Source organism: Pezoporus occidentalis, unplaced genomic scaffold (genome assembly GCF_034315485.1).
Source record: "Pezoporus occidentalis ecotype Australia unplaced genomic scaffold, CSIRO_AGI_Poc_V1 ctg16, whole genome shotgun sequence".
NCBI lineage: Eukaryota > Metazoa > Chordata > Aves > Psittaciformes > Psittacidae > Pezoporus > Pezoporus occidentalis.
In genome coordinates this window covers 3,070,578-3,089,043 of record NW_026913425.1, presented here as the reverse complement: position 1 = coordinate 3,089,043, position 18,466 = coordinate 3,070,578, and the positions used below count along the sequence as shown (strand labels likewise).

Genomic DNA, 18,466 nt, shown 5'->3' with positions numbered 1-18,466 from the left:
TCATTTTGGACAGATCCAGTCATTGATGCCACTTGCCTGGAACGCTTAACTGATCAACCATTTCACATGTTTTCGTCAGAAAGATGAAGGGAAGATGGAGATGTATTTTTAAAACACATTTTAAACATAAAAGAGGTTGTTTTAAATTTCCACCTTACTCTAGCAAAGGCCAGTAGGTATTTCAGTTCAGATTCTGTGTTTTATTTTACTTGATGTAATGAGTAATATTTAAAGGCAGGATGGGCCCAAAGAGCAGAGCACAGAGGAAGAAAGAGGAGCCTTGCATGCTCTGCAGCCATGAATAAGTTCATCTCCTTGTGCTCTGTTAATTTTTGTTTTTTCTTTATGCTTTTAATCTGCTTTATTTATTTAGACTACAAGCTGTTTCAGAAAATTGATGATTACTATGTATTACCGTACAGGACCCATTCCACAGTCCTGCTCTGGGGTTTTCAGTGTGTCCATAAGAAGTAATTTGTATTCTCCTTCGTAAGTTACTGGAAATGTGATTTGGAAATTGCTGCATATGCTGGACTTACTATGTATGGCAGAGCTTGAATTGCTGACATTTATAATTAGCTTACCATAAGAATCCAGGTCTGCAAAATGTTTCTCATGATACAGCTGGCTAGAAGTATGCTTATAACTCCATTCTAACTTTAAGTATTTCAAACTATCAATGGTCTGCTGATCACACAGTGAATGTGACCAAGTGAGAAAATGTATGGAGGTGTTCTCAAAAGAAGGTATTTGGAAACTGGTCCATGTTTACCAGGCCCTCTGAAAAGAGTGTCTGATTTCATTTCTGTGAGTGAAGGCAGCAGGTTTTCACTTGGCTGTCTCTTTACAAAGTGAGACCTTGAAGCAAAGCCTTGCTCCCCTGAAGTTACTGCTGGGGAACCTAGAGACTGTCCTTTGGGACGGTACTTCTCCTCAATGTGTTATTTCAAGTTCTGTATCAGTTGTTTGAGATCACTCAATGATTAAGTTGTATTTGGTGGACATGATAAAAGACTGGCTACACCCCATGGCAGGGCCGTGGAACTAGATGATCTTAAGGTCCTTTCCAAACCTAACTATTGTACGATTATTGTGACAAAATATAAAATACAGTTGCTCATGGCTGTCTTCAGGGTAAAATTGGTCAGGAAATGAATCATGTGTTTATTAGTATACTGAATTAAATATGCTGGCAATCTGTACCCATCTTAGTGTGTTTGTGCAAGTGGCTTTGGCTTTTAAGAAAGCTCTGGAAAGATAAGCCTTTTAATCTATTTGTGGTGTATTCATACACAAGTTACACCTGGAAATGCCTGGTCTTTTTCTTTTCAATTCTTGATTTCTCCATGAGAAGCACATACCTGCTACGGGCAGTGACACGAGAAATAACTGATAATTGAAATAGCTATTTAAATGGTTATTGTTATCTTATGGACTGAAAGTGTGTATGCAGCGAATATTTGCTTTGTGCTGTATCGTGGTTTAAGCTGAACCCAGGACATGCTGACACCAACGAAGTTATTTTGTGCAAGCCAAAATGGTTAAAATGTATGTACAAATCATTCACTATTGGCAATTCATTTCTAATTCAGGCAGATTTTAGTACCAAGGCAAGGCTAGTGAAGGTTTAATGAGGCTATTAGTAGCTGGTTTCAAGTTTCATATTAGAAGCTGTTTAGATAGCTAAAAATGACACTTTTTTTGTTGTTGTTGTCATTGGCTAAACCAGTATATTATAAATGCATATATTTTTTGCTGAGGTATCAGGCCAAGTATAACCTAGAGAAAAAGGAAGTCGAGAAGCATTACATGTTCAAAGTGAAACAATACTGCCTGGTTTAACCAAACACAGATCAAGTAACTTCATTGTATGCCTTTCTCCAAGCGCCCTTCCTCTCCCTACCCCCACCTCTTCTCCCTGGCGTGGATCTCTCTGATTTTTAAAAAAGCTTTCAGAAAAGGCAGTCAGTTTCTCTTCATGACCAATGTTCTGGAACTGCAGTTAAAGGTTCTTTGATGCTCTAGTCAAATACTTTTTCCCTTTAGCCTTTGTTTGTTTGGGGTTTGGTTTTTGTGGGGTTTTTTGAGCAGTTAATCTGAATTTCTTGTTAAGTTTATGCTGATGACAGTTTATTAAAAAGACATGATAGGAAAGTATTTGGTGCTTCACAATGCCTCTTACTTCTGCAGAAGTATTCTACTATGAGAATTAAGGACAGCGAGAGTGATGGGTTAGAATGAAAATGTTAGTTTTCATTGAATTCTAGAAATGATCATATCCTGTACTACTTTTCTGAAGAATGTATGAAGAGAAATCGACACACTACCGTGGATGAATAAGTAATCTGGGGTATCCTAAGACATACTTCATGTACTGTGTCCTGCACCTTTTTGAAATAGGCCCTATTCATATTCTTAAATAGAAAAATAATGTACACGTTCTATGGAAGCGTGGTTATTCGAACAGCTGACTTTCTTAAGTAGTTGTAATCATGAGTTGTATCCAAGATAATCTGTACAATTTACAAGCATGGATTTTTAGCTGGTGTAAAATGCCTGATCACCACCAACCTAATGAAGTTATAGCTGCTAGTCCTTGGCCTGAAGAGCACAGAGTTCTTCCAAATATAAGTGATGAATTACAGACTCTATTTTCATTTACAATTGAGATTTACTGCGGGGGGTTGATGCACACAGCCAAGCTCCTTTCTTTGCATTATGCCAAAAGATTGATTCAGTCAGATCGTGTCAGGTGTATATAACATCACTACATCTAGAAATATGTTGTCTGGCAATTTCAGAGCACCATTTAGTGAGGGCATTTGGTGACACATAACTGGTGATTGAAGCGTTTCGCTGGTATGGTATTTCTCTGGTTTAGTTAAGAGCAGCTGAAAACTGGCTGGGTAGGTAAGAAAATAAAACTGCAAGTGGTTGCTTTGGCTTCTGTTACCTTTGGTGTATTGTTGGGCCAAGCATCGTAACAATTATAAAGATGCTTGGCATATGGTAAAGATTGCCTTGTAAGCATCCTGCTGTTTCCTCAGTGTGATAATTTCCTATGGTTCTGTTATTATAAAACTCTGTGCAGAAAATGGTAGAATATCTTCAGACATATATCTGAATGTATTGGAGTTCTGCTGTTGTACTTGTAGGAGGTCTAAAATTCATATCTAAAATTTCAGTATTAGAAAGTATTAGTGTGTTATAATACTAGGTTCGTTGCACCAGGAATTCTGTAAGCAAGCTACGTTTATATGGTTTTATACTTTTGAATATCTTCTTAATGGAATGCAGTATGTGACTTCATCTGCACTTTAACTCTTTGTTTCTTTTCTCCCTACAGATAGATTTTAGGCTGTAATTTTTTTAACTTTGAAATAAATGTAGGTGTCCATATTAGAACTGATGCTGTTTTTTGAAAAAGTTACTCTGTTGTGACTATATGATACCTGTGATGTTCTGGTTTGCAGATGTTTTTGTAAGCAAACTTCTGTTTGGAAATTATTTCCTAGCCATTATTCCTTGCTTGCATAGTGAATTACAAAGCTAAGACTGTCACACTAAGTTACTGATAATTATAAAGAACTGTGTTATCCAGGCTTATGATATAGCAAATCGACCTTTTTTTTTTTTAATTTAAACTGATATTAATTTAAAATCAAGAGTGAAAAGTTCTGTAAATTGTTTTTCTTTTCCATAGTTGGCGCAATCAAGTGATTTCAGTTCGTGAGGCCAAAGCTATTCTCAGACCTGATGATAGTGAATGGAGAAACAGATTTATTTGTATAGAAGGTAAAATGAAAGCTGCATTACCATTTTTAACTGTTAAGACACTAAATGCATAAATTGGTCAATTAAACTTTACCTTGGTTATGTTTTAATAATGCAAACATATTATATTTATGTAGAAAATTAAATAACCAGTGTAAACAGTTCTGGAAACAGTCCCACCAAAAACATTTGAGAAGGAAGCTTTTAGTTCTATAGCGTTTAAAAATAGCTCTCCTGACCTTTTCTTCAAGAGCACTCATTACCCTGTTACTTTTGGAACAGGGATTAGGACTTTGACAAGGAATGTCCTCTATGACAGTAGTGTACGTTTTCCTGCTCTGCAAACATAATCATCAGTTTTGCCAAAATTAAGCTTCTGAAAAATCATAGGCACATATTCATATTCACTCTCTAAGAATATTCTTTGTGCTAGAAATGTTCTGGTATCCCAAGTCCTAGCAGTGACTAGATTATGTGTATGTTGATCCCCTTGTGGCTACTATTTTTGTCTGGCTTATGAATGTGCAGTTTCTGCAGACTCTTTGATGACTTCCAGAACTGGAGGGTAAACCCAGCCTAAGTTTTGGAGTTCAGCCTTCTTAGTTAAGTGCAGGCTGAACTGGGCTGTAGCACTATACAGCTAACCTGCTTCATGGGATCTTGATGGCTTTTCAACTGTTCTGGGAATCTACATGCTAAAGCTGAACAGTTAGCACACATAAGAGAGAAAGCTTGGACCAAGGAAAGAAAATATAATAAACCATGAGAAGAATTCAGTTGTTAGGAAAACAGAGTAGAAGGGAAGGAACTGAGAGGTGCTGTGTAACTGGAAACAACACAAAGAATGAGAATTGGAACACAACAGGGGAAGGATAAAAAAACAAGGTGGAATGGGAGCAGAATTAGAAGTAGGTGATTTAGGACACTGGGTAAGGAGCAAAGTTTTGAAGTAGGAGAGATGGCCTGGATTCTGGCCTTACATAAATGCAGGCTATTAGGATCAGGTCGAAGTTTTAGGATAATGCTTGGGATATGTCCCACCTCGGCAGTGCTCAAGGCCAGGTTGGACAGGGCTTTGAGCAACCTGGTCTAGTAGAAGGTGTCCCTGTCCATGACGGGACTGGGGGGTGGAATGAGATGATCTTTAAGGTTCCTTCCAACCCAAACCATTCTATGATTCGGTGACAAAAAGAAGAGGAGCAAACTACCAGTCATAAGGGGAAAAAAAAATACTCTGAAAGATAACTGCATGTTTGACTGCAGTCTTGAGAGTTGAAAAATGTGAGAATTGGAGTATCTGCACAGCTGAAATGATTCAGGAGAGCATAGTGTGGGCTTTGGCAAGGCTCTGGTCTGAATGTGGGAGGTGATAATGCTGGGCAGCTGTGTCTGCTGCTGTCACATGATGCTGATCCACTGTGTTGTGGGGGGAGCTGTGTGTTTTAACCTCTCAATTTTTTAATGAAATTACGAAGTGGTTCAGTATTTAGGTTTTCTTTCTTCAGGTTGGAAATAGAATATCAGCATGGAAAATAGGCACTTTAGAATTTTTATTAAATAAGCTTGTTTACACACAACTTTTAATAAAAAGTGCATTTTGCATTTGAACTATCAAAAAAGCAAAATTATCTAGAAGATGGTATATCTGATTCCTCCTTATTACAATGTTCTTCAAGACTGTATTGAGAGTGGGTTTTAGCCTCACATACCAAGCTTTTACTTCTAAATTGGAAGGGAAAAAATAATTTCCTATTTCATCTTGAAGTACACTTCATGCTTTTACAGCTGTTAAGCTAAACTGGTTTAACAAATTCTGTAGATAAAATTCTGTGTACTTTGAGAAGAAGCTTTTAAAAGCTAGCTAAACATGTTATTATGTTTTCCAAGTCTTTGCCAGATTTTCCATTTAGCAGACTAAAATTTCAGTTATTGGTATTACTACATATATTAATATTTTAAATGTAGTTGTTTATAGCTTACACAAGTCTGTAATTCTGCATGGAGCACTGATTTAGGCTCACTGAAAGAAAAAATTGTGCTCTGTTTTTATTTGTGTTAAGGTGTATTTCTGTGGTTCTGTGTCCCTTAAGGACTTTCATACATTCTGCCAGTGTGAAATATACCATGTTTCTTAACCAGTTCTCTAGTAAGGCAAAAAAACCTATAAAATCTGTTTTGTAGTGGATTGTAATGTTTAGTCTCTGCATCACAAATTTTTTAGTATCTATTGCTTTAACGTTGGCAACCCTATCAGTGGCAAGGAGTACTTTTGTAATCTTTCAGTTAAAAAAAAAAAGTTCCAAAGTATTAATGATGTTGGCAACAGGAAAAAACAGGGGTGGGGGAAATACCGCATAAATGTGCATCTAAAGTATGTTAGAAATCCCAAATTGTTGATTTATGAATGGAAACTGTAGAATGGGGATGAACTGATAAAACCTATTTTTACAGCAGTTGAAACATCTTATGGAAAAATTTATTATAAATAGTTTACTGTATATCCTTGTATTTCACTAAGAAGCTGTTGAATGAGATGAATCTGAAGTGAACAGTTCCAGGAGGCATGTGTAGTAAATTTCAAAACATTTTAATATGCAAAATCATATTCTGCTGTGTCAACACAGACTATTAAACAGTAACAAACAGTTACAGATGCATAACTTTATCACAGGAGAAGTATGCTTCAATAGATATAATAACCTGACTTTATTATGAACTACATACCATAGGAGCATCCAGGGTACAGGGCTTGTTTTTTTTTGGTTTTTGTGGGTTTGGGTTTTTTTTCCCCGTTAATGTTATGTAGAAATAAAGATTGAGGAGCAAAGTGAAATCAACCACTCAAAGCAGTCTTGTGAAGCAGCGATATGTTGACCCTTACAGGTTTTGTCTGAATACTTGATGGGTGAAGACAGCCTAGCTGTAGATTTCTTTAACACTTTCAGTATTTGTGGTTTATCTTGCAGAGCCCTTTGATGGGACAAACACTGCTAGAGCTGTACATGAAAAACGGAAGTTTGATTTAATCAGAGGTCAATTTCTGAAGGTAAATATTGCATCTTGTTTAATTTTTCCAGTCACTTTGGTTTTCAAGGTAGTTAGACAAACACTAGCATTGAGCCTGTTTCTCATGTTTGTTTTAAGAATATTTCTAGGTTTTGTACTATATATAAATAGAAATATTTTTAAAAAAACATCTGGAAAATTATTTAGTAAGAGTAATGGCAGACATTAAGCATCAGGCTTAAGTCCATAAGGAGTGACAGTTGCATAAAACTGCAGTTGTAAGATTAATATCCTGCACGTATTTTAAAGAAGCCTAAGGAATCTGTTTGTCTCATTGCCCTTGAGAGATTATTCTTCTTGTGGTTTTCATTGTACATTGTGGTTTAAGTGTATCCTGCATAAAGACAGGAGGGTCACTGCAGTTATTTGCAGGTTCACAGCCTTTAGATATGTCTTGGAATTCACACTAGAATATAGAAGAATATTGAAATAACCTATTTTAAAGCCAGTAAAGTTCTGGAAATGTCAGTGTGTAACATCTCGTATCAGGAAATTTGATATGTACGAATTTGCAACAATTATTTTGCAGTCAGAATATCAATGTAATACTTAAATAATGTTACAATCTGAGTCTCCACAAATCCACTCTCTTCTTGAAAAGCTGTACTTTTCTCAATAGTTCATTGCATTTTGTATACCTTTTGGGGTTTTTTCTTCCCTGGGAAAAAGAAAAAAAAAAGCCAAAATCAAGAGCCAAGCCACACAAAACACTCAAACCCCCCTCTTTTTCTTTTTTTTTTCATGAAGGGTAAAATACCAGCCTATATTTGTGGCTCTGTGAGGCTTACTGCTTACAATGGTATTTAAGTATTAATGGCAGAGATTTATTTTTTTTTTCTCCTTTTAAAACCTTGTACTTTTTTCCCTGCAGTCTTGGCATTTATTACAAAACAAGAAAGACCTGAACTGTATATTACCTTTAAGAGCAGCCATACTGAAAAGATAACCAGCTTCTTTCTTCTTACTGGATCCTGCTGAAAGAAAAAGTCTCAAAATCAAGAGGCAGTTACCCTATGGGTAGTTGTCTTATAATGTGTTTTTCCTTGTAAACTTTAAGAAAATCTTTATAAGAAAGATTATGTATTTCATTATTGTTAATACAGCTGGTCATTAAAAGATAAGTTTTCTGAAAATTCTTGTGTTGTCTATTTCTGGAAGAAACTTGCAGCAAAACAAAAGGTTTTAAGGAAAATATGGGAATATAAACATTAATTCAGACATTTTTAACCATGAAATAAAGATATTTAGAGCTAGACAGTGTGTATCTGACCATATCCTTAAGGCACTGCACACAGCACCTGCTTCTTGATGAAGAAACAGCCCATGCTTTGCATCTGCTTAATTGCAGTAAGCACTTCTGCTCAACTTGGCACTTTCCAGTTTTAAAAGCTTCCCTTTTACATGAAATAACAAGAAACAGTTTCTGAAAATCAAGCTAGATTTGGGTTTGTGGTGTTCTAGATAACATAAACTGTAATCTAAACTGGAATTTTAAGCAACAATTCTACTGCTAAGAAGTTGAAATAAAAAAGGACAAATCGATATACATAAATGCTTCATATTCACACAGAGTAGCCAAGATACTTTTTAACGCTTACTTTTAAATATTTGAATTAGTAGTAATGCCCGCTTTGGAAAACAAACAAAAACATCACAAAAAACCCAGTCAGAACACCCCACAGTCCTACCTCTGCTACACTAAGCTGGGCTTATATTCTGATTTTGTGTGTTTTTAAGTTGGTTAAATTGAATTTAAATGAGTAACCTTAAATTTTAGCTTTTCCAAAAAGGTTGGGAACTTTTTTACACCTCCTGAAGCACAATTTATGCTTCTCATGTATTTCTTATTGAAGACAAATTAATTGCTAAAATTGTACTTCTAATTTATTTTTTTAAGTTTAATATTTTGTATGGTGTCAAATGAAATAAAATTTATATATTGAAGATACATCTTATTTTTCCAGTATTTATACTGCTTATTTTAAAGTATTACCTATAATAATGTAGAAAAGGAAATGGTTTGTAAAGCCCTTGTTACAAATCATAAACTTCTTTCTCTGTATTCTACATTGTGTCTGGGTTGAGGTGAATGTTGTATCCATTGCTGTCTTTAAAGAAATTGTGAAAACCCATGTAACTGTAAAAAAACAGTATCTTGTGCAAACTCTTAAAGTTTAATTTATTTAAAGTTTTACAATTTAGAAGGTCTAGAAATTGTAAACTATTTTCCTGCTGTGAGGTTACTTATTACATACTTCATCATGATCTAGTCTAGGTAAGATTTTGGCTTCTTAAATGAGCTTCCTTCTGGAATTTAAACAATCTTTCAGTTTTAATCTGACTCTAGCACCTCAATAAAATGTTCTCCCTCCATGTGACTGTTTCCCCTAACTGCCCTTCCTCTGTATAGGCTGGTAGACTTGGTTTCTGTGAAACATTCACTTTGATCTGCTTTATGTAAAATGGAAGCACGAGGTTTTAGTACAGCATGATGTCTGGATTCAGAGGTGCTCTACAAGCCATAGGTGGCTTCTGGGGAGAGAGAAAGCTGGCCTGTTTTTTAAAAAGGTGCTGGCTAGCTGTCTAGAAAACTGAAAACTACCAATGCAGGCTAACTAAGAAGGGACATACATGTTCAAACTTGCCAAAAGTGTATTTCAGGTGAGCTGGACATGCAGCACCAAACTTTAAGCATGTCTGTCTTATGAGTTTGCATTGCATCACCTAATGCGTGAGTATCTCACACCTTGAATTATTTATGTTTGAAACTGTTTCTTCCTAACTTAAAATGGACAGTTGAAAAGATTGCAGTACCACTGTGCAACTCCATAAAAATTGACACACCAGCTCAGTGATCTTTTCAATACAATCATGATCTGTAACCAAGGTGCCCTGTGTCTCTCAAAGCAATCCTTCTGCGTTGGATTTTTTTTTTTCCTCAAGTTTGTGAACTTCTGGTAAGCTACATCAACAATTAGAAATATAAAGCCTAGATGGTAGTTTTCCCTAATTGTTTAGGGTCAAGTCTGTTTGCTGCATCCTCTCTTAATAACAGGCATCTCCCTGGTAATTTACTGTGTTACCTAAACAAGGTACAAGGTGGTTTAGGTTATAGAGAAAGAGGCTAGTGGCAGGAGGACAGAAGTAGCAGTGCTGTTGCATGCTATTAAAAAAAATCTGAGAGTTCTGGAAAATAAACCTCACCAGATAGTGCATTGTATTGTTTTCCTGTCAAGGCAAACAAGAGCAGCACAACTTTCTGTGGGTGAACATAACGATATTTGTTAAATGGTAGGCTGCAACTTTTGTCAGAGCAATCCAAATAAAATACCACAAAATAAATGGTTTTGGGGAAATGAGTAGGAGCTGAACTTTAACTAACTTTGGATTCAGTTTTGTGTAGTCTGAAGTTGTTCAGAGATTTTATGACCTGGATTTTCATCTACTCCGGGCCCACATCCAGAGCAAGAAATCCACTAATGGCTGTCATTAATCTTAGTGTTAGTGTGAAGTTTTTCCTTCTCAACTTCAAAATAAAGGCATTCACACACCTATCCCTTGGCATGCACACTAGCAAGAATATTTTTTTTTTCCAAGGGACCTTGGGTAAAAGGTATTTTTCATGACTGACCAAGATTTCAGCATGTGTGCAAGATGCTAACTTAGAATGGTTTGGGTTGGAAGGGGTTTAAAGACCATCTAATTCCACGCTTCTGCCATGGGCAGGGACACAGAAGCTTCTCTGAGGCTTCTTACTGCCTTGAAATAAAAATGCTTTTCTTCAGCTCCATTATTTTAGGATTAGATTTGACTGCTCATTTTGGCATTGGGTTTGCCTATCATTTCTCACTTTATATAATGTCATAAACTGCTACATTCTCATCTAGGATTTCAGGAACAATCTTTAGTTCTCTAGCAGTGCTTTTAATTAACAGGCTCAGAGGTGTATGGGAGGACTAATCATTAGCAAGAGCTATTCCCATTCAGTAACACTAGCACCAGAACTGTCATAAGTCATATACTGTGAAACTTGAAGTTTCTCTTCTAGCCCTTTTGCTTTCACTTCTTCTAAATGTGATTTTTAAGTGTGCTATCTGTACCTTAAGGTGTTCTGAGAGTATGAGAGGTTATTTTTAAGAAATCCTTTGTGAAGAATTCAATATAAACCAATTTCAAAGCTCGAATTATGGGCTGACATGGTTGTTAGGGAGAAATGGGCAGCCATGGTAAAAGGATGCAAGATGATTTGTAGATAATCTGAAGTTAGCATTTGTCAATATTATCCCAAATGCTTATTTCAAACCAATGCTTTACTTGAACTTGGGTCACTGGGCTCTATTCATAGTATACTTGGTGTTAAATTTGAATCCCTCGGAGAATGTCACTCTGGATTTAATGGCCTGTACTGGCTCTGAGTTGTCTTGTGCATTTGTAGTGTTTATTTTTGTTAAGTTTGTCTTGTTTTCTCTAATTCTTGTGTGTTTTGATAAAATCTTTCCCTAGTTGATTTTAGAGGATAATGTTTGTAGGAAGAGTATGAAATAACACACTATTTTGGTCAACTTATGGGTCAGATTAAATTATGAAAAGTACAGAAGGGAAGGCACTAGGTCTAGACATAATTTATTCTGGTAAAAGTATACTCACATTCCTCTTATTGTGCTGAAGACATCTTCCACTAGACCAGGTTGCTCAAAGCCCTGGCCAGCCTGGGCTTTGTAGAACATTGTAATGCTCATCTTTCACGTATAAAGAATGTCAAGCCCTCTACATTAATTTTCATTGTGCTGTCCACCCTGTCTCTGTGCTTATGATAAAATACAGAGTTTAAGTTAGTATCTGCTTCAAGTAGAATCATTCTATATTCATCTAGTTCCAACCCCCCTGGAACCCCCCACCTCACACTAAACCATGCCACCCAAGGCTTCGTCCAACCTGGCCTTGAACACTGCCAGGGATGGAGCATTCACAACCTCCCTGGGCAACCCATTCCAGTGCCTCACCACCCTAACAGGAAAGAATTTCCTCCTTAGATCCAGTCTAAACTTCCCCGGTTTAAGTTTTAACCCGTTACCCCTTGTCCTGTCACTACAGTCCCTAATGAAGAGTCCCTCCCCAGCATCCCTATAGGCCCCCTTCAGATACTGGAAGGCTGCTATGAGGTCTCCACGCAGCTTTCTCTTCTCCAGGCTGAACAGCCCCAACTTCCTCAGCCTGTCTTCATACAGGAGGTGCTCCAGTCCCCTGATCATCCTCGTGGCCCTTCTCTGGACTTGTTCCAACAGTTCCATGTCCTTTTTATGTTGAGGACACCAGAACTGCACACAATACTCCAAGTGAGGTCTCAGGAGAGCAGAGTAGAGGGCCAGGATCACCTCCTTCGTCCTGCTGGTCACGCTCCTTTTGATGCAGCCCAGGATACAGTTGGCTTTCTGGGCTGCAAGCGCACACTACAGCTGGCTCATGTTAAGTTTCTCATCAACCAGCACCCCAAGTCTTTTTCCACAGGGCTGAGTTTGACTGATCTATAGCTAGCTATTTATTTGAAGAAAAAAAAAAAAAGGGGGGGGGGGTATATTAGAGGTATACTGTGTTTACAATATTCCATACCTGAAATAACTTAGAAGTTCTTTATTTAGAATCAGAGTTTTGATGGCTCTCCTCCTTTTCTAAAAAAAGAATTAAAAAAAAACCCTCATTACTTTAGCTAGTACAGGTTGGAAATATTTCCATTTTATCCATGAAAAGCAGTGCATTTTCTGTGGAATAAAGTGTAAGCAGGGCTTAGCCTAAGCCCTACAATGTAATGTAGTTTGTATTTGCTTTAAATTAAAATTAGCTCAAATACACTCAAAGAAGACATTTGAAATGTTCTGTGATTTAGCACATCAACAAATATTTGGGTACAGATATAGTCCATGTGTTGTTAAAAACTAGAGTGCATCTGATACCTCTTACAGTATGGTATCATTAAAGGTATGTGTCCTAGGCTTATCCCCTAGTAATTACAATTATGGAATCGTATTTGACCCCTCCAGCTCAAATTTGAGGTATTCTGGGTGTGTTCATGGATGGAACTTGCTTTTAAATGTACTAAATGCACTTTTTCTTGGGGCCACAAGAATTACCCTTGTGCTGCATCTGTACCATCCCCCCGAGGGTTTGCTAGAGGTGGCACGGGAAGGTCTGAGGGATCCCCTTCCTCCCTGCCGCTGCCCGGCTGCCCCGTCTGGGCTGCAGCACAACCCCAGCGGCAGTGCTGGGCAGGTGAAGGGAGTGAGCAGCCGGATCAATGGACGTCAGGTTTTGCCGCATGTCCTGGCACCCGGTTGGTGCTAGGACCCAGGGTAGGATCAGCAGCGGCTCGCCGCTGTAACCTCGCTGCCTTCTATTTAAAGACTGCCCTGAGTCAGGAGAAGCGAGAGCTGCTGGGGATGACAGTTGCTTCAGGCAACCCTGGGGAGGGCAGGGTCGAGGGTAAAAATCACCGGCGAGGGCCTGAGCTGGGAAGGATATGGAGCGGAACCACAGTGCCGAGTGCGACAGGGCATCTGAGACCTCCTCCTTCATAGGGGATGAAGAAGAGGGAGAAGAAGAGGAGGAGGAGGAGGAAGAAGAAGAAGAAGAAGAAGAGGAGGAGGAAGAGTCTGTGGACCCAGAGGAAGCTGAGGAGCTGACTAACAGGTACTGCTTCCCCAGGGACTCACAGCCTTGGGGGGAGCTGGCAGTTGCACCCCAAAGTACGAGCCCAGCGAGATGCCAGGACTGGGGTGCAGTGCTGGTTGTAATGCCTTTCCCCGTCCTCTTCCCCAACTGCTGTGGGGATGTGGGGGGAGAGAAGGGGCTGTCTGTTAATTGGGGTTTTTTGGTTGGGTACGGCCGTAACTGAGTTTGTGCAGTAAGTGCCTGCCCTGAGTTCCCTACAGGCTTTTCTATTTAAAGATCCTTTGGCGTGCCAGCTGAAGTGGCATCTCCCTCTACTCCTCCCTCCCTGGCTGACTGTTTGGCACATATCAATCTTAAAAATGGTCTGCAGATTAGCTAGTCAGGGAGAAAATGGTCAAAGATTACAATAGTGCATTGATTTTTTTTTCCTTTTGACGCCCATTCTTCCTTCCCATTTGTCCCTCCCTCCTAAGTCTCTTCCTCCCAAAAAAGGCAAAAACCTTCCGTATGTCTCCCTCCACTGCCGGTTACAATTTGTGTGGCTGATTTTTGGGGTAAAATGAGAAATATTTTACCACTTTACATTTTTCCTTCCTTTTTTCCCCTTAAGTCTTGCACAAAACAGTTTGTTGTCCTAGCACTGCGGTCCTACCCCCAGGAAAAGAGCCCGTGACTGGCCACCTAGCGCATGGCCCTGGTCCTGCGCAGAACGGGAGCCGTCTGCAACCTGATCCACACACACAGAGCACTCCGGCTGTGCCAGCGCTGCTGGCTCCGGTGCGAGACCATGGGGTCTGAGAGTGCCCCGGCACATGTCGGGTTGCGAGATCTCCTCTCGAGTACAGCCTGTTGGGTTTGGGTGGATGCTGTAGGCAGGACAAAGACATTACTGTTGTCAGGCATAGGTATCTCCAGAAGCTCTTCTTTTGAGAGAGAGATTTGGGTCATACAGTCCCTAAAACCTCACTGCTGTGGAGCTGTCCTGCATTTACAAACCACTCTTGGTTTATCAGTTCAAAGCACTTTCTGACATTACTGTAAGTTACTGGGAGAAAAAAGATGGCAAGAGAAAGTTGTGGAGTCTCTGCACAGTCTAACCCACTGCAGGTGCTGTGGGAATGAAAGCCAAACAGGGAAACACAGCCCAGGACAGCAGGAAAACCTCCTTGCAGAGGAAATAGAGAGCTGTTTTTCCAGAGAAAACACTGGGACACCCCCAGTATGTAATGCTGCATTTCTTCAGCGGTGTATGCTGTCTCTTCAGTCCTGTCCTGGCAGAGAGAGGGGTGATGTGCTGAAAAACACTGCTTGAGCGTGGGTGCAACTCCATGAGAAAACCCGTTGAAGATGCTGGAGTGGAGCTACTGGCTGGACAGCTAAAACACAACTGTGTGGACTCTGCAATTAAATGTGAATAAAACTCAAACTGTAAAACATGACTGGGAGCGGCTGACTTTCCCCTTAAAGAGAGGGAAATCTGTGGAGCCTCACAGTTATTTACTGCTCATGCTAGGACAGCTTCTCCATGAGTGTCTGTTAACAGCTCCCTGCAGCTGGGTCTTGCTGCTGGCTATCAGCCTGCACAGTTGCAAACACGGGCACTACATCTCACTGCTTAATTAAAACAGCAACCATTCCCTTTAGCTCTCAGTTATATTAAGCACTGCAGAGTTTATGTCTATCCTTAACTGCCTTACTAATAAGAGAGGCCAGAGTCTACCAGAGAGGTTTTTAACAGCTGTGCTCAGTGGTAACTTTAAATCCATTTGAATAGTTTAATTAGGTTAAAGGCAATGTAAAGTTTGGGTTTGGCGTAGATATGGTGACTGCACCAGGCACTCAGCAGTGGCTCAGTGAGGTTAAATAAAACCGACTCTTCAACTGCTTAAATCTTGTTGCAAATGTCAGGCGGTTGTTGAGATTAAGGACTTCTCCTGTGCCGAGCGCCTGGGCAGGGCTCCTCGGAGGTGCTGGCTAACCACGAGCAGCTGGTCTGAGCCCCTGGGACATGCTCAGGCTGGAAGCTAATTATCTGTTGGCAAACAGGTTTGCAAGGCGCTGTTGCAGAACAGATCTCTGTGTCTGCGTGTGTGCTTTGAAAGTGCATTTTAGGGGAGGTGTGGCCGATATGCAAATTTGGCTGAAGACAGCCTGTCCTGGACTCTGCGGTCACTGATTTATTTTTAACAACCCCGAGGTCTCTGCTGCTTTTGTCTCTCTCCTCTGCACACAGTTGAACAGTACCTGGTTGTGCAACATTGCAGTGAGTGGGGAAATTCCCTGTTGGCTCCTATCTCCAGCTTTCAAGCATGCTAAATAGCCTCATACCTATTTTATAAGAGAGTTATGCAGCAAGATGACTCGCCCAAGGTCAGCAAGTACTGGTGTGAAAGAAGCAAAAGAGGCCTGTTGTTCCTCTGGGACACCAATGAGCCCTGACCAACCCACTCTGCTTCCACACCAGTCCCTCTGCAGCAGGATGGGGAATAAAACTGTGTCTGAGTTTATGACTTGCCCCCAGATTATGATGCATGCATGTAAAAAGCAGAAGAGTTTTGGTTTCACGTCTTTCTTACCCTTTTTGGTGTAATTTTTAAATAATTTGGTTTCCTAACACAGGTTTTTATGCAAGTAATGAAACTGACATGCAGCATCAGAACCTATTATAAAGATGTGATAAGGCATCATATCCTTGTCCGCATAAATCACTTGCTGGTCTCCAGAGGATTCATGCAATATTTTCTTGCCTTTGGTTGTTTTACTGTCTGAGAAGGATTGTGGCAGGTGTCTTTTGTTTCTAGCTACACATGGAATGGATCGTCTAAACGGAAAATATTTTGAAAGCATGTATGGTGTGTTTTAAGGTAAACATGAATACAGAGTTAATAGGTTTTAATTTTTATATCGATAGACATGAGAATTAAGCCTAGGTATACAGAAATAGTTTACTGGTTAACTGGTTTGCATACCCGCTGGAATATCTGTGTCTCTAACTGATGGTTGAGATGATCTGACACATTTCTGTCCCTCAGACAGCTCCCAAAAGATTTCGTTTTGCAGTGGGAAGGTCTCTGGATGTGTATGTGTGCAGGGCTTATGTAAAAATGGCTCTGTAGCCAATTTATACGTGTTTTCAGGAAGCTGGTTTACCTGGAATGGGTTTGGGACTCATTTCATGATGACCTAGGGCCAGTAAATGGGGAGAAAATCCTGGAGTTCTATATTATTATTATCATCATCATCTTTATTTGTGTTTATTGAAGCAGTACTGCCACAGGAAGATCATAGGTATAGAAGCCTTAGAGCTAAGTCTAGCTTAGCTCTAGGTGAAATGGATGAGAGGGCAAGCACAGCGAAGGGGACTGCCAGCCACGTGACAGATGCTGCAGCACCCAGGAGAGGAAAGAGATAGGATGATAGCAGATGGGATGGTGAGAAGGCGAGTGCTGGGGATTTGCCTTCCCTATGAAAAGTTTTCCATACCCTCCTCACAGCAGAGAAAGATGCAAGGAAAGGGGATGTGTGGGTTTTAGTTTCCTAAATGGGATGTGGCAGCGCCTGCCTTGGGTTGGGAGGAAGGCTGCAGGTACTGGTGCAGGGAATGCAAGAGCAGAGGGAAGTGGAGGCTTCCGTTTGCCCTGTGCATGCTGTCTCCAGAACGGTGGGGCAGAGGTTCCGGCAGAAGGGCACATGGAGCAGCTAGATGTGGTGGAAGATGGGTTTGCTGCAGCTGGCCACCCCACCACGCACCCCAGGCCCCGCTGGCACTGGTGACCGGGACCTCTGTGTCTTGTGTCTCAGCAGCCTTTTAGATGATATTAACTGAGTCCTTGATAGAGGTCTGCCTTGCAGTTTGGGTCTGAAATAACACACTTCAAGGAGTTGCCTATTACATCTCAAAGTGATTAAATCACAGTGTAAAGGAAGTCTTGCACCCAGACCTAAGTGTTTGTTCAATACCTGTGCTCCCTCCACAGCCTGTATGGTGGAAAATCCAGAATGCAGCAGCAAGGCAGATCTCTGGGGCACAGAGGTGCTGTGGGGTCTCAAGCAACATCTGAAGTTGCAACCAGCAATGCCAGTGGCCATGCCATGAGTTGATGTCTGAAAGAAGAGACCAGCACCCCAGCAAATGTTCCTTCCCAGACATTTACAAGGGTCGGGCATGGAACAAAGTGTGTGAGAGAGGCCCAGCTCCTGGATCCCAGCTACTCTTAATAAAAATCAACTTTATATCAAAGCGAGCAGCTCTCTTACTGCTTTTAGCTAATTGTTCATTTGAACTTGGACAGATGCGTGTTGCCAGAAGGAGCATCAGAAGGAGCCAGAAGTATCAGAAGGAGCACACAGAAGGAAGAAGGAAGTAGGCTAACAAATGAAGGGCTGGGTTTAAAATAGTGACTTTCTCTAGCTTCTTCTTCTCTTACTCTGAAGAAGAAGATGGACAAGCGGTAGCACTAGGAAAATTCAGAGCAATAGGCAGAGACCTCGCTGAGCATATTGATTGCTGTTGGGGGAAAGGAGCAGCATGGTAAAGGCAGAAGCTGCAGGAATTTACAGAACCACAAACACAGAAAAGCAAGTATTTCCTCAGCTGAGAAGGCAAGCTGGCCAATACCAGTGTCCACCCCTCTGCACTGTGCCAGCAGGGCTGAAGTAGGAGCCTTCAGGGAATGAGAGATTTGTCACTGCACGCTGCTGCCACAGCTTGACATGTTGGTCATTTTATCGGGGTTGTTTTCAGCTTGCAAGGAACAAGCCGCAGCAAGTTTTGGTGGCAGCAGGAGTGACGAGGTCTGATGTGCAGAGAGCGAAGGGAGGCTCGGGGGGATTTTAGAAAGCTGGTGGCGTGCGGTGCTTCTCGCGGGCAGTCGTGGTGTAGCACAGATGGACAGACCTCACTCAGCGTGTCTGAATGCAGCAGATGGGGAGGTGGAAACTCCTCTCTGGTACAATACAT

General features: G+C 40.5%; 2 protein-coding genes across 3 annotated transcripts in view; both read left to right on the top strand.

Moving 5' to 3' along the window:
• The window catches only part of TENT2 (terminal nucleotidyltransferase 2), a 34,692-nt gene extending 26,719 nt beyond the window's left edge, over positions 1-7,973 (top strand). For both annotated transcript variants that reach the window (XM_062612352.1, XM_062612351.1), the window contains 3 exons: positions 3,704-3,795; positions 6,741-6,820; positions 7,712-7,973. In XM_062612352.1, the coding sequence (XP_062468336.1) occupies positions 3,704-3,795; positions 6,741-6,820; positions 7,712-7,786 (247 nt within the window). In that variant the 3' untranslated portion in view covers positions 7,787-7,973. The remainder of the gene's footprint in view (positions 1-3,703; positions 3,796-6,740; positions 6,821-7,711) is intronic.
• Positions 7,974-13,225: 5,252 nt separating this feature from the next.
• CMYA5 (cardiomyopathy associated 5) overlaps positions 13,226-18,466 on the top strand; it is a 46,540-nt gene continuing 41,299 nt past the window's right edge. Inside the window, exon 1 of the mRNA XM_062612400.1 lies at positions 13,226-13,524. Within this exon, the coding sequence (XP_062468384.1) occupies positions 13,355-13,524 (170 nt within the window). The 5' untranslated portion in view covers positions 13,226-13,354. The remainder of the gene's footprint in view (positions 13,525-18,466) is intronic.